Source organism: Camelus dromedarius, chromosome 4 (genome assembly GCF_036321535.1).
Source record: "Camelus dromedarius isolate mCamDro1 chromosome 4, mCamDro1.pat, whole genome shotgun sequence".
NCBI lineage: Eukaryota > Metazoa > Chordata > Mammalia > Artiodactyla > Camelidae > Camelus > Camelus dromedarius.
Window position 1 is genome coordinate 38649859 of NC_087439.1, and position 17139 is coordinate 38666997.

At 35.9% G+C, this 17139-nt stretch overlaps 1 protein-coding gene across 6 annotated transcripts in view; it reads left to right on the top strand.

Moving 5' to 3' along the window:
- Nucleotides 1–17139, top strand: part of SLC4A10 (solute carrier family 4 member 10) — a 250903-nt gene that overhangs the window by 166285 nt on the left and 67479 nt on the right. For all 6 annotated transcript variants that reach the window (XM_064484852.1, XM_064484849.1, XM_064484850.1 and 3 more), the window contains 4 exons: nt 4040–4140; nt 7135–7309; nt 7889–8022; nt 8422–8667. In XM_064484852.1, coding sequence (XP_064340922.1) covers nt 4040–4140; nt 7135–7309; nt 7889–8022; nt 8422–8667 — 656 coding nt within the window. The remainder of the gene's footprint in view (nt 1–4039; nt 4141–7134; nt 7310–7888; nt 8023–8421; nt 8668–17139) is intronic.

The window sequence follows — 17139 nt, forward strand, 5'->3', positions numbered from 1 at the left end:
GTTTTGCTAGTTAGCCAGAGGTGTGCAAATGAGAAGGTGTACTACTCAATCATGAGTGTTTAAAAAAGTCATCTCAACTCCATTATCAATTTAAGGATGTTCCATTCCTGTATTTTCATTCTGAAGTTACTTCATAATTATTAAAGATTGTTTGCTTTCTTTTGTCAAAAATTACAATTTAGTGATTCTGTAACCATCACCACATAATTTCAGTTGATCCACTGCTAAAACATAGTAAGTTACTTAAGGAGTAATTTTATGGGGCTATAGATTGTCTTATTTTTGTACTTGTATACATCTTTGCACTTACCGAATTAGAAAAGACAGTATAATGCTTCTTGAATTAGTAAGAATCTCTGTAATTGATGTTATTTGGGAAAATTCAGTGAAAATATTAATACGTTGAGCATGAGAGTTTAAAAATCACTTGACACCAGTTTGTTTTTCAAACATTAAAACTAAAGACAAGAATTTCTGAAAACACCTTGTTTTCGAGAGAGAATGTTTTTGAGGCAAGTGGAGGCATGGGAGCTCTGTATTTTTAAAATTATTTGTATGAAACTCTTTAAAATCAGGATTAATTCTTAGATTCTGGGTATTGAGAGGTGGTAGTAGAAAGAATGTTGCATTAAGAAACAAGGCACCTGGATTCTGCTATTATCTATTTGTATGACCCTGAGCAGATGCCCTAACCTCTCTGTGCTGATTGTCAGCGTGTCCAATAGAACTTTCTGCAGTGATTGAAGTGTTCTATATCTATGCCATCCAATAAGCCAAGCCACTGTTGAACAGCAGAAATGTGACTACTGTGACTAAGGAACTGAATTTTTAATTTTAATTAACTTAAATTTCAATAGCCACAAGTAGTTAATAGCTATCACATTAGACAGCACAGTTTTATATAATGAGTTTGAATTAGAAACACTCTCTTTAGAACATTAGTATTTTTTAATGTATATTGCAGTTTAATAATAGATACTATGGAACTTTGTTTTCTTTCCTTAAGTGGAGAGAAATGAATTAAAATACATTAAGCACTCTAACTTCATACTCATTCCAATAATATTTTCCCCCGTGGGATAATTTCCATGGTTTTTATTGTTTTGGAATGTGTAAATCACAGTATTTTTTAATGTTTTTTTCTTTCAGTTAAGAAAAGAATAACCAATTATCTCAAGGAAAACCCCTGAAAATACTCATTAGAACTTGTGTCAGTCATTATAGTCACTCCCTTGTGCATACTCTCAGCTTCTTTGCTTTTCTCTCATGCTACTTACTTGCTTGTCAAAACCACAACACTGAATCCAACTCTAGCCTGTACCTGCACTGATGCAGATGAGTGTGACTAAAGGAAAACATACAACTGCATTTACTGAGCTCACATAATTCATGACCACATATCTCAAGTGCTCTTAGATGTTCCAAGTTCATTATACTATACTTTCTTAGTTCAGTCATTCTGTGTGACTGTTTCACACCTGTTTTTTCTTTTCAAAGTTTCATACACATCCTTCCTGACTCTCACTTTCGTTATGTTGACTTGTTTCCACTTCCCTGAGAAAATTTAAATGATCAAAAGAGAACTTCCATAGACTTCTCAAACCATATTTACCCACCTGCCAGCATCTGCACTTTCATACTCTGCCTTCTCCTGACTTTGAATTATCCAAAGTCAGCCTTCTACCCATGCCCCACATCCCTTTTCCTCACTTCTGCTCAAAGATATTACTCCATCAATTCTCCTGTTTCTCCCCTATATCATCAGTTCTTTTCTTCTGTATTATGTAATTTTTGTTAGCAAACAACATTGTTAATTTGCAAATCTGAAAAAAAGAACTCTCAGTACTGTATCACTGCCCACCCATTACTTTGTTCCCCTCCGTAACCCAGTGCAACAGAAGAGTTCTCGCTACTATCTGCCTCCAATTCCTCTCCTTCAATTCTCTGCTTTTCTAGTTGAAATACAGTTAAAGTAAAATATTATGTTAGTTTCAGGTATACAGCATGGCGATTTGACATTTAAGTGCATGTCCCCATGCAAAGTTACTAGTGTTTCTGATGATATTCTTAAACTATTATGAATTATGCTGTTGTGCTCTTGTGCTTATAATACATCCCCATGACTTACTTATTTTCTAACTAGAAGTTTGTACCTCTTAATTCCCTTTACCTATTTCACCCATCCCCTCATGGCTCCCTTTCTGGCAACCACCTGTTTGTTCTCTGTATCTATGATTCTGCTTTTGTTTTGTTTCTTCCTTTGCTTTGTTTTTTAGAATATACACATGAGTGAGATTGTACAGTATTTGTCTTTCTCTGTCTGACTTATTTCACTTAGCATAATACCCTCTAGATCCATCCATGTTGTTAAAATGGCAAGAATTTGTTCTTTTTTATCCTTCAATTCTCAGACCTACTCCAATAAGGCATTTACTCTTAGCACTTCACTAAAATCGACTTATATGAAGGTCACCAAAGATCCCCACAATGCTAAACCCCATGGTCAATTCCGAGTCTCTATTTTATTTAGCCTATCATTCGGCAACATTTGAAAGAGTTGATGACTCCCTTTTCCTTGATATACTTTCTTTGCTTGGCTTCCAAAACCCCACACTCTTTGTTTTCCTTGTACCTCAGTGGTCACTCCCGTTTCATTTGCTGATTCCTCCTTTTCTCTCTGATTTCTTTATGTTGCAGTGATGTAGGGCTCAGTCCTTAGTTGGCTTCTCTCCTCTATACTCCTTCTCTTGGTAATATCATCCAGTCTTATAGCTTTAAATCCTCTTCCAAATCTATTTTCACCTTGAACTTGAGAGTCACAGGATACGCAAATGCTTATCCTGTGTCTCTACCTGGATGTTTTACAGATATCTAAAATTCAACATGCCAGAGTTGGAATGGAATTGTAGATTGTCTCATTTCTGTACCTGAATACATCTTTGCATTTATATTAGAAAAGACAATATAGTGCTTCCTGAAGTATATAAGAAACTGATCTTTTCCCAAAATCTATTCCATTTGTACCTTCCTGTCTTGATAGGTGCTAACTCCATACTTACAATTGATAAAGCCAGAAACATTTATTCTTATCTCTTATACCTGACTTCTGTCCTGCCAAGAAATACTCTTGGCATTGCCTTCAATATTTATCCAGAATTATACTCACTATTGCTACTGCCACCACCCTGGTTCAAGCTGCCGTGATTTTTCTCCTGGGTGACTGAAATAGCCTCCTGACTGGTCTCCTTGTTTCTACTCTTGGCCTCGAGAATCTGTTCTCAACACAGCAGCCAGAGTGTTAGATCATGTTACTCCTTTCCTTAAAACCCTGCAAAAATTCCTCATTTCACTGAGAATAAAAGCCAAACACTTACAGTGGGCCACAAAACCCACACAATCTGGCCTCTCTGTACCTCTTTCAGTCATCTCTTGCCACTTTCTCCTGTGCTCACTTCTCTCCTTGGCCGCCTGTTCCTTGTTCTTCAAATCTTTCAGTCACACTTCTGCCCTAAGACTGTCCCCCTGGCTGTTTCCTTTGCCTGGTTGTCCTCCAGTTATTCTCGTGGCTGATTCTCTTGACTCCCTCAGGGTTTTCCCCAGTGACACTTTGTGTCTGAGCCTGCCTGACCACTCTGTTTGTAACTGCCATTCCCTCCTCCCCACACCTCCCACCTCCTTAGTTTGCTCTAGATTTTTACTTTCCCACAGTTTTTAATCTAACACACTGTAGAATTAATTTACTTACATGTTCGTTTCTTATTTTCCCCAATAGCATGTGAGCTCCATAGACCTGATTTGTCCACTGAACTAGAATTATAGCTTGAACTGTATTATAGCTAAAATTCTAGCTGGAACTAGGAGGAGGGAACTGAAGCTTTAGGAGGCTAGGTAACTTTCTAGAAGTCATACAGCAAATAAGTAACAGCCTGGGTTCCTAGCCACTCTGCATATTGCCTCAAGGGAAAAATTTTGTTTTTGTTATTTACAACTAGCACCTGAAATTAAAAAACAAAAACAAAACCAAAAAAACTTCCCGCAGGAGAAGAGGAAGATTCCTGCTGTACCAAATGGAACAGCAGCGCACGGGGAAGCTGAGCCCCACGGAGGACATAGTGGACCTGAACTCCAGCGAACTGGAAGGTTAGTAAAAGCACTTGTCTGGGATTTGAGAGACCAAGTAATGTACCGTTCTTGTGTGTTGGGAATTGCTGTTTCGAGACCTAATTTGTTTTTATACTTGAATACCTATTCTTTGGGGGTGAAAATGCCAATTAATTTGCTTTCTCTGTAGCTACTAAGGATTGTCATTACTGCCAAACCAGAGCAGTGAATATACCATTCCATTTTATCTTACCTAGTCTTTCATATTGCTATGCATAAAATGCATTCACAGATCCTTAGAATAAATAAGAAAACTGTCACTTGTCCCTTCCAAAAGAGCCTGTTGAAATCTTCAAGTTCAAGATGGAAATAAAAATAAATACCAAGAACTCAGTCTTATAGAGCCTATTTCATTACATGCAAGTAGGATGTATATAATAGTATTTTTTATTTTTAAGGTAATAATTTGAAAGAGCTATATGATTTATTTTTCTACTCACACATCTTTGAAGAGATGAAAGCTTCAATTTATTTCTTAAAATGATTCTTTATGGTTTTTTGACAGCTTGTCTCTCTCCAAGCAATGTGTGAGCAGAAAATCAGAAACCCTTGGGTGGGTCTCTCTTTAGGGAATAAGTGCACATAACCTCCATTATAACTGAAGGCAATTGCAAAGACGTTGCAGGATTGGTGCTCCCCTCCCCTCAAGTGCCACTTCCTGCACTGCTTTCCCTGTGTCCTCTAAGCTGACTTCCCAGTTCCTGACAACTCTGTGCATTTTAATTCTCCTCTGTTCTTTCCCTTTATCTACGTTTTGTCTCTGAGGAAATGTCCTTTTATGTCTTCCTCAGGCTCTATACCAAATTGAAATGGTTCAAAAAACAATTTTTTCCTCTTCCCTTTACTGGAAACGTTGTCACTCCTGTTTACTTTCATATTTTCAAATGCTGTCTTTTTATTTTTGGTGTTTTTTTTCCCCCTATCTCTCAGGTATAACATGCTGCATAGCTTAGATTTTTTTTTTCAAAGTTCGTTTTTCCTTACTGCCTCCTAAATCCTCCCAGGTCACCAATATCCGGTATCTCCGCTTCTCCAGAGTTCTTCCACAGATTCTGTTGCTGACTTGACTTGCAGTATCCATTGTTCATCTGCTCTCCTGGGGCTGCTGGTGCACATCTGGGCTGCTCTTGCACTGTTCTCTGCAGTGACCTCCCACTTCTGGATTTAGCTTTTTCCTGCTAAACGCACGTTTATTACACAGTAATAGGACAGCTATTTAGACTACTGTATACCCTAATAAGTAATTAATTAGAAAACAGTTGTCTAATAGAAAGTGCTATCAAATCTATAAATATTAACTACTAAGTAATAGTTAATAACCACCTCAAATTCTTTGGAGGGTTAGGTGGGATACAAAACATAAAGAATGAATAAATAGACTAGTAGATTAACAATGTTCTAAACTGTGAACTTGGCAAGCTAACAAATCATTTGGAAATGATCCCCCAAATAAAAACTATGCATATTTTTACCAAACACAGGTCGGGGAATCTAAGATGATCTTTGTGTGTGTGTGTGTGTTCACACACAGGTTCCGTGCATGCTTCTCTGAATTTTAAATGTCCTTTTTTTTTTCAGTTGAAATTTCATCCTTCTCAACCTTTCCTACTCCATATCCCTCTGATGGAAACAATCACTAGAAAAACATGATGATTCTATCATTCACATAGTAGTAAGCTAGTTACTAATAAGTTACTGTCATGTCTATGTCATTCAGATTAGGGTAATTAAAAATAATACTCAAAATTTTCAGTTATTCTGAAGATGTACATTTTTCAAGGCAAACCAGAATTTGTTTCTCAAGAGAATAATCATTTTGGAGATGATTCTTAGATTGCCAGATTATATTCCTATTTAGAAAATAAGTAACAAAACTTCAGTGTTTTTCCATAATGCAAATATATTTAGCATGCTGGCAGTATGCTAGAACATAATAGGTTTTTTTTAACCTCCACGTAGGAACTTAATCATAGTCTTATTCATTTTAATATGACATCTTTGTTACGTGGAGCACAAAGAGCTCTTAGTAGTCAAATGTTAAGTCTGCATATTATTAAATGTTCAAAGAATAAAACTACCTGTTTATTAATGCTCTCATTCTTAATAGATTAAAAAATTCTAGTCCTCAGATTTTAAGCAACATTTTACAGTTTAATTCTTCTCTCCCCCCCCCCCCCCAAAATACCACCCTTCACATGTTTCAGTGTGGTTTTTGGATGCATTTAGAATGTATGATTTATACCAAGCAAGGTCATTATTATCTTGTGAATGATAGATGTTCAGATATGTTTAGACAGTAATGGATCAAAATTACATTTATGTAGACTGGTTATTATAAGGTCTCCCCCTTAGTTTTCTAAAAATGAAAGCAACTGTGGAACTTACGTGTCTCTGTAAGTATTACTATTGTCTGTAGGCCATTTAGGTACCTGCCTGGAACAGTATTTGGTGATTTTTTTTTTCCCCAGAGAATAGGTAACTGGAGCCATAGTTAAACACCACTTCTTTCTCTCTAGGCTGACATTCACTATTGGAGTATAGAAAAGCCCGTTTACCCTCTCTTCTTCACTTTCTGCTATGCTAAATGGACTATAAACAATTAGAAAATATTGCCAATGGTTGAGGGTCGAGGCCTGATTTTAGGAGTAGGTTGTAGTAAAAATGGCACAGAGATTAGAGTAATCTTTAAATCGCATTATTTGAATTTTGATTGATGAACAGCTGTGGACCTTGTTTGAGAGAACCTAGGATTTTTTTGGTTGTTGACACAGTATTTGGTTAGGAACTGAGATAACCCGGTGGTGCAAAGCCATTCCTAGAGATCATGGTAGTACAATGTAGTAGATTTATATGGGTCTCATCTCTGTGGATAGAAAACGTATACTGTGACCTGGCAACAAAGCAAATGAGCATTTTGATTTGTGTCTTTTTTGTATTTGTATTTCACTATTGTGTTTTTCCCCCCTATTTTAGGATTTTTGGGGGACTTATTTTAGATATCAAAAGAAAAGCTCCATACTTCTGGAGTGACTTCAGAGATGCTTTTAGCCTGCAGTGCTTAGCATCTTTTCTGTTTCTCTACTGCGCGTGTATGTCTCCTGTCATCACATTTGGAGGACTGCTGGGAGAGGCAACTGAAGGTCGAATAGTATGTATGATGCTTTTCTCTGGACTTTGAAACTTAATCAGTTTTTAAGATTCATAGTTAGATGAGTGAGCATTTAATTTTGGGTTCCTTTTTGAGGAGAGATGTGATGTATATGCTCTGGCAGATAAACTTCATGTCACTGTCCTAGATGGCTAGTGGAACTGATAACCTGGGAGTGGAATACCTCAGAACTAATTCTTATCTTACAGAAGGTTCTGATCTCATCCCTGGCCCCCCACTCCTAGGCTAGCTTTAGGCTCCAGTTCCTACCTCAGAGGAGGTTCATTTCCCATATATACAGGCCATGCTTCTGCCAGACATTTATTGTGAATACATGTCAACTTTTAGTAAGCAAAAGAAAAATGAGATAAAGTGGAAAGGACACATCTCCATCCACTACCGTTCATAGTCTGCTGACTGCCGCCTTTTTTATCCTCCTCACCCACCTCCTGCCCAAGGTTGCTAGGTTCTTCGTAGCAAAGGACGAAGAATATCTCCATGTATTTTACATATTTTCTCCCTAGTTATAATGAAAGCCTGTACAGCTTAGGTAATGGAATCATTTATATCTCCACACAGAGTGCAATCGAATCTCTCTTTGGAGCATCCATGACTGGGATAGCCTATTCTCTCTTTGGTGGACAGCCTCTCACCATATTAGGCAGTACAGGACCAGTTTTGGTGTTTGAAAAGATTTTGTTTAAATTTTGCAAGTAAGTGTTGTATCCTTTCAGTTCTTAGTCCCTTTCTATTTCTCTACTGTATTTATATTTCTCCCAACGTCATATTTGAAGGCCTGCTGGGAAAGGTGGAAGTTGCTGATCTGATTCAGTTTGGCATTTTTGTCTCTCCATGGAAGTAAAAGAAAAGTAAAATATTTATGTACATTGTTATGTAATATTTATTAAAAATTATATTCATTTCTAAGCACTGAGAGTCCCTTTTAGTTTTGTTTCTTAGGTGTTCCCTTTAGACAAAGTCTTGAGTTTAGATACTCATGGGATGTGAGGCTTATTTACTTTCACTTCCTGAATTAGACTTACTTCCATCTGGTTGAAATGGTGGCAAGCTGTCAAGTGACCTTCTTTCTACTGTTCTTTTCCTGTCCCTAGAGAATATGGGCTGTCATACTTATCTTTAAGAGCTAGTATTGGACTTTGGACTGCAACCCTGTGTATTATACTTGTGGCCACTGATGCAAGCTCCCTTGTCTGCTATATCACCCGGTTTACTGAGGAAGCTTTTGCTTCTCTTATTTGCATCATTTTCATTTATGAGGCCCTGGAGAAGTTATTTGAACTCAGTGAAGCATATCCAATCAACATGCATAATGATTTGGAACTGCTGACACAATACTCGTAAGTATTATTTCCCCTCTTGGCTGTGGGGCTTTTCTTTTCACAAATATTGCTATTGTTAGAAAAAATATCAGGAACTTACTCAGCACACAGAGTTCCTTAAATTGATTCATGAACTAAATCTTCATGTCTGAGAGCTATTCATCTGATACTTGATTTCTCATTATAACATCTCTGCCAAGAACATCTTTCTGAAGTTCTATCTGTCAAGCATTCTCTATTAAGGAGATAATGACGCAAAGTCAATATTACTATACAGAGGTATTTTTTGCAGGATATTTTTGATTTTGGTCTTCCTTTAGGACCTTCTTCATTTAATGTAATTCAAAGAAACACAGTAGTGAAAAGATAAGATTTCAGATTAGGAGCAGTGAGGTAAAAGAAACTCATTAGGTATGAAGTGCATTAGCTTGACGTTTGAAAGTAAGATAAAACGCGAAATAAAAAATCACTGAATTGAAATGTAATTTTGCTTTTGGAACCTACGACAGTTATGCTAGGAGCGCTCAGGTGTTGCCTGTTGAAGGTGGTATACAGTTTAGGGTTAAAGGTGGGATTGTACCTAGTGTATTTTCTAGTTTTAGTATGCCAGCAGTTTGGAATTTCTCTAAGGCTGTGTTTGCAGAGTATATGTGAACATTATATTATTCTTCTTTGATTTAATTTTAGGATTTGTTTGCTGCATTTATATGTACATTTTTAAACAGGTATCTGATGCAGTATGTTCTTTACAAGGCAGTCATAACCTCTGCATCAATCACCAATGCTCTTTTAATAAACTACTTAGGTATACTCTCAGGCTCTTCTTTTGAAGATTGATTATCTTTATCTACTACTAAAAGTTGAAATTGTTGAAATTAAGCCAAAATAGTGTAATGTTATAATTTTGTTGGTGATGTAATGATACAGTGTTGAAAATGAGATTAATTTTAGTACTTTGAATTTTATTTCATCACTAGATATATCTTTAACAGTGCATCTCTGTTTTTGCACAAGAAAAGTGAGAGTGGAATATAAATTAAATTCCCCAATAAAAGTAAATGGTGAGGGTGAATAGGATTCAGGAGCTGACGAAGGAGGTGTCAGGGACACTCAGAAAGCAGGCAGATAAAAGAACAGTTTAATCAGAAAGAGAGATAACATTGATACATGCCTTTATCTTTAACTGAAACAGAGCAGTGTTTCACCTAATTTGAATATCTTTGCTGGGATATATAATTAAGCCTGCTTGGATTTTAAAACTCGCTATGTACCAGGCACTATGCTGGGTGCTAGGGAAGTCGTGAATAATATTCTGTCCTCACTGAGCTTACAATTTAGTAAGAAATGTAGACAAACAGACAGCACAGTGGAATAAGTGCTGTGTTAAGGGATTGGTGCCACAGTGCCACATCAGAACAACACCTAACAGATTTTGGGTTCAGAGAAGACTTCCTGGAGGAAGTGACATAGAAGGTGAAAAAGTCGGCAGGAGTTAGAAAGGTGCTAAGGAATAGAGCTGGAGAGTGGGTCCAGTGGTGAGAATGGCACAGGCGTGGGTGTGAGGAATTCGCTAATGCTTTGGAATATTTGTCCAAAGTTATATAGATAGTGGCAAAACAAGAAATTAGACTGAAGTTTATGACTCTGGTATAATTCTCAGTGCTTTAGTAATTTGTATTCTTATGGATACAAATTAGCTCTCTAAAAGAAACAATATGGAGTAAATAAAACAGATAAAAGCAGAACTACTCTGAAGTAGTGGGGAGGCACCAGTTGTCCACCCTGCAGCTGTTCCCTGGACTGTCAGTGGCAGCTTATAAGGTACTTCAGACCAAGGAACGCAGTTTAAAATCCCCTGGTCTAGAAAGGAAAAAGATCAGAGAAGCAAGAACTGAGCCCTGGATAATGGTCACATCTTTCATAAGAATGCAAAAAATGCAACCAATAGACAAAAAATAAAAAAGAGCCATCAGAAAAGGAGTAAAATATGGATCATGTCAGGTTGTAAAAGGCAAGGGATAAGACTGTCAAGAAATCTTTAGGGCAGTGGTATAGAGGCCAAACAGAGTAAGAAAAAGAGATCATTGTTAGTTTTAAGAAAAAGTACTGGGTGGGAAGGGGAAGCGGGACAAAAAGTCAGTTGGCAAATTCATAAGGGAGCAGGCGGTAAAGAAGTGGAGAAAGTCCATTTTGATGTCAAAGAAAGTGAAAAACTGCCTGCTAGAGAGAGCAGTGAGATAGTGAGAATGGTAATTTGTGCTAGAAAAGAGGTATGTGTGTTTGAAAATGAAGACAAAGAAAAAAGAAAAGAAAGAGATGAGAGATCATAGAGAGAGAAGTGGATAAACATGGGATTGCAACCTTCCAGAAGTCGAAAAGTGATGAGATCAAGACAAATTGTAGGGTTAAGACAAATGCTCAGAGGGTAATTTGAGAGCTAACATAGCTATGTTTGTCCATGATTCCTGCTGTTATGGTGATCAAGAGGAGAGTCGCACAGGTCCTCTCCTTTTCCAGCTATGCTTTTTTTAAAAAAGATCTCCACGAGTTTAAGTTAAACTTTATCACAGTGTGCACATCTTGAAACCTAACTATTTGAAGGCTGAGCGGGAACGTGTGCCATTCACTGTATTCCATTGTCCAAATGTCCTCCCCAACCAAAATTAGGAGATAGAATGAGTAGAAAGACTGGTTCATCCTGATGGATAGTGAAGTTTTAGCGGTGCCCGGTCCTGAAATGGGTAAAAGGGAAACAGAGAAAGACAGTCTCCCTGGGAAATGTGATACTGACCACATACCCTCACATTGCACTCACCTTAGTTTTGACATCATGATTCGCTGGTTTCGAGAGCCACTCACGTTGTATATGTGATTCTGATCAGGTATTGCCATTACTTGCTCTTTGGAGAAGCAAAATCAATCTTTTTGCTATGTGTATCATGCATGTGTATTTTATTATACTTTTAGTCATATACATTAAAGAAAATAAATTATTGCTAACAATAATAGCTTCCCTAATGTGTTGTGTAATCTCACACTTTTGCACAAAACATTTTCTGTTTCATGAAGTCCACATGACACTTTTGGTGGTCTTGTTCTAGTCACCGTGACCTTTGCACATTAATCAGGGTCTGAGTGTCATTATACTTATGCTCACCTAAAGTTTTCTAGTCGTGTGGCTGGTCTCATACTTTCACAGTTTTTGTGAGAAAAATGATTAGAAAATGTCATAACTAGGACACAGTTTACTGAGACTGCAGTTTTTGTAAACTAAATGTGCTTGTGCTGCCACGTATTTTGTTTAGGTGTAAAATATTGAAAAAGAGGATGATATTTAGGATTTCCATTTCAGATATTCTTTATTCTTGGACTTCCTATGTTCAGATTTTCTTAAATTCATAGTTTTACCAACCAAATAACAAACTGTCTTTGAGTTTTTAAAAGTCTTCCTTAATTCCTCTGACATCCTAACCTTCCAATGTGGTAATGTGTAGACCTTCTATCTGAAAGTATAAGCTTTCTTCTTGTGCCAAGAGCAAGTGTCAAGATAATCAATTTAGTTTCAAGAATATACACATTACACCAGATGATCAAGTTGAATACGTCAAGTTAGCAATAAGTAATGAGTTTGTGGGAATAATTTTTTCTAGGTTGTTTTGATCGTAAGAAATGGCAAAAATAGAATAAAGCATTCTGCTTATGTTAGATGAAATGTTCCTTCAATGTAGTAATAATCTAAGGCTCTCAAAAATAGCTAGCTAAAGAAAGATTAAGGTTATATTAATCTTTCAGTTCATTGGGTCAAAACAAAGAGTAGGGTCTATTACTCTAGTTTTCAACATATTAGCAGACTAGATAGAGTTAAATAATAGCCAATAATTACCAAGCTGTTAGAAGGAGTGATATCACTACTAGGTTATAGGAAGTTTGTTGTTTTTCCTGTCTCTTCATCATTTTTTCCAACACCCTCTACATAACTCAGATGGTGGTCTGTTAGGGATAAATGTTATTTATTGACTGACATTATACTCATGGAAGAACATTATGTTTCTTATCTCGTCAACTGGATTTGAGCTTCTAAAGCAGAAAGATGTAGCAGTTTTATTCTCCACAATGATGCTATGTCCCAGCATAATATTATGGATCTAGTAAGTGATACTTAATGCATATTGATTAACTAAACATGTAAAATTATTGACATCACCTGGCCAGTCTTGTTTGACAAGTAGACAACTGTGTTCTTTTACAGTATCTTTAACATTACTCTTCAAGATTTCAACTAGAAGTTTGAATAAATTTGGGCTGTTGTAAGAATCTTAGTGTGAAATAATGATATACAAATTTGGATCTATAAAACTAGTTCTCGACTGAAAATTTACACAGGGTACCAATTTGGTGGAGAAGTCATCTGGAAACAAAGAGAGAGAGGCAGGGCTGTACCCATAGCAGAACTCCAAAAGTTGATCAGAGATGTGGGGAAAAAGAAGGTGAAAGCAAAGTTATCGTAACTCATTGACTTTTTAGCACTCACTAGTCAGAAAATAAAGACTAAAAATCAGATTAGAAGAAATCCCTGCATTTCATCTTTTTTAATCACTTTTTTTATTACATATCCACTTGACAAAATTTATCCAGAGTTGCTTGCAGCATGACTTTATAATTATATATTTAAGTATTTATTTGTGTAATATATATGTAACTCCAACAGATTAACCTCCATAAAGCTAGGCCCATGACTACTAGGCACACCTTTGTACCCACTATGCTAGCAAGTGCTTGGCACATACAAATTGAACATGTTTATTCATATTTTTACATTTTGGAAAATGCTTCCTAAAACTGATACACTTTTAGCATAGAGTTTTTTCCTACCTTGAAAATCTGATATTAAGAAAGTGGATTATCTGACATTTTAGAATCAAATAAGTACAACAGCAGGCACTCAGTAAATAATTACTCAACAAATAAACTTCTAGCAGCCCATCTCATTCTTGATTCTTAATTCAACACTTGCTATCCTCATTTGCTCTTCCTGCTTTTGCACTAAATTCTTATCTTAATGATAAAGTCTTATCTTGAGTAGCAATAGTATCCAGTATAAATTTATTATTTACTTATTTAATCCTCACTGTTCTTAATGGATTATAAGCCTTTTGTAAACAAGAGTGTCTTTTCCTCTTTCCGTTTCCAGAGAGCCAGGGAGGTGGTAGATACCAGTAAGCCTTTGTTAAATGTTTTTCAACAAGGTTACTTCTCAGATACACCTTTAGCTACTTAAATAGAATTGTCTTTCATACCTTTTCCTCAAGTAGCTATAAAAGGGCAAAAATTTATATGAGCATCTAATATTAGAGGGAGAGTGCTAAGCAGGAATTGGTGATTTCTTCTTTAAGATGCATTGAATTGCCTCAAGTCATGTAACTTTATGTCAGATACACAGTATTTCATCTTGTTGAGATGTGATGACCATTATGAGAGTTCAGAGTCTTTGAAATACTGACCCTATTTTCCTTCACTTCTTGAATTGACCTAGATTTAAGGATATATTCTGAAATATTTAAAGTAGAATACAATGATGTTTTAATTTACATTAAAACTCAGCACAGACACTGAAGTAATACGTGTATGTTAGGTTAAGTTACAACCATGGGCAGCTAGTATTTGGATCAGGAGTCTAAACCCCAGGAGTGGTTAGCTAATGTTAAAGCAGAGAGCCTGACCTTCAGAAAAGGTTACTGCAAATTCATCTGTTACCCACGTCTCAATCAACACTAAGGATTTGCTGAATGACAGAAATGGATTTTCATTAGTGAAATTATCAACCTGTTAGTGTAATGAGTGCCACTGGTAAAATTAAAGGTAGTCATTTTGAACTAAATGGAAATAAAAATACAGCTTATAAAAATTTGTCATATGCAATAAAAGCAATGCTTACAGGGAAATTTATAGCATTGAATGCATTTATTAGAAAAGAAAAAATCTAGAATCAATTATCTAAGCTTCAACCTTAGGAAACTAGAAAAATTAAAAAGTAAGGAAAAGAAAAGAAATAATAAAAACTAAAGAAGATATCAATGAAATTAAAAACAGAGAATCAATAGAGAAAAATTAATGATCCAACAGCTGTTTTATTGAAAAGATCAATAAAACTGATAAGCCTCTAGCCAGGCTAACTAAGGAAAAAAGAGAAAGGACACAAATTCCAAATATCAGAAATGAGAGAGATGACATCACTAAAGATCCCATGGACACTAAAAAGATAATAAAATAAAACTACAAACAACTCTATGCCCCCAGATTTGATAACTTAGATGAAATGAACCAGTCTTTGAAAGACACAAAAGTCACACAAGAGGAAATAGATGATCTGAATAGGCCTATATTTATTAAAGAAACTGAATCAATAATTAATCACCTTCCAAAAAAGAAAGCACCAGGCCCAGATGAGTTCACTGTTGAATTATATCAAACATTTAAGAAAGAAATTATGCCAATTCTCTACAATCTCTTTCAGATGTAGAAGCAGAATACTCCCTAACTCGTTCCATAAAGCTATCATTAGCCTAATACCAAAACCAGACAAAAGATTTTTTTTAAAGGAGGCTTATAGACCAGTATCTCTAATGAAGATAGATGCAAAACTTACAACAAAATTTTAGCAAATCAAATCACAGTTTATTTAATAAACTATACATGACAACTAAGTGGGATTTATCTCAGGCATGCAAGGCTGGTTCAACATCCAAAATCAACTGATATAAGGTAACTCATCATCAGGCTAAAGATGAAAAAAAATCCCATGACCATATCAATAAATGCAGTAAAAGCATTTGACAAAATCCAACACCCATTGATGAGAAAACTCTCAGTAAACTGGGAATAGATAGAAACTTTTTCAGCATGATAAAGAACATCTACAAAAACTTACAGCTAACATCATACTTCATGAGAAACTAGAACTTTTCCCACTAAAATCAGGAACAAGTCAAGGATGTTCCCTATTACCACTCCTTTTCAACATCATATCGGAAGTCCTAGCTAATGCAATAGAAAAGAAAAGCAAATAAAAGATATACAGATTAAAAAGAAAGAAAATGGTCTTCCTAAATGACTTGGCAGTCTTTATTTTAGAAAAGGAGAAATCAACAACAAAAAAAACCTCCTGGAACTAATAAATGGTTATACCAAGGCTATAGGGTAAAGATTAATATATAAAAGTCAATCCTTTTCCTAAATACCAGAAATGAACAAGTGAAATTTGCAATTTAAAACACAATGCCATTTACATGAATACCAAAAAGAAGCACTAAAGTACAAACCTAACAAAATATGTGTAAAACCTATAAAAGGAAAACTACAGAATTCTGATGAAATAAATTAAAGAAAAACCAAATGAATGGAGAGATAGTCCATGTTCACTGATAAGAAGATTCTATACTGTCAAGATGTCAGTTCTTCCCAACTTGTTCTGTAGAGCCAATGCGATACCAATCAAAATCCCAGCAAGTTATTTTATGGACATCAACAGATTTCTAAAGTTTATGTGGTGAGGCGAAAGACCCAGAATAGCCAACACAATATTGAAGGAATAGAACAAAGTTGACACTACTTCAAGACTTGCTATAAATCTACAGTAATCAAGAAAGTGTGGTATTGGTGAAAGCTTAGACAAAAAGTTCAATGGAACAGAACAGAGATCCCAGAAATATACCCCCATAAATATAGTCAACTGATCTTTGCTGAAGGAGCAAAAGCAATACAATGGAGAAGAGGTAGTCCCTTCAACAAATGGTACTGGAACAACTGGACATCCACATTGCAAAGAAATGAATGTAGACAGAATTTTGATAGGAAAATTCAGTTAGCTTAGCACATTTTCCTATTTACAAATGCAGTGCTTGATAACATAAGGTGTTCAGCCTATGCACTTCACATTTATTGTTTAACAAACAGGAAAAGATTCAGGAAAGAAGTTTATATACAACCCTGGGAGAGGAAGAAGTTTACTTTGTAAAAACATTCTACTGTTATAGCTCTCAGTTGCAGGCAAAACAGTTTTTATATACTGCCAAAAAAAACCCAAACCTGTTTTTATAAATAAATACTCTTTTTGCAAGACTGTTTAGGTATTCTGTGAAGGGTAACAAAACACGTTCTTGCAAATGAATGATGATTGCCAGTCTCAGTGAAGTTTGTGTCCAGGCCACTTCTGCTGCCCCAACTCATTCCACTCTGTTGCTCATCTCTCCATTATATAGCTACCTGGTGTCTTCTCCATGTATCAGAACTTGTTCTAAAGTAGGAGACTAATTTTATTTCTTCCAGAATTTCCTTTTTAATATCTAAAAGAAGGAAACACCCAGGGCAAAACATTTTTTTTCAATTGTAAAATCAAGTTTTTAGGGGATGGGAGATGGTGTTATGGGCTGAATTGTGTTTCTTCAAAATTTCTCACACACTCAGATTTCTCAGCATATGTAATGGCTCTCT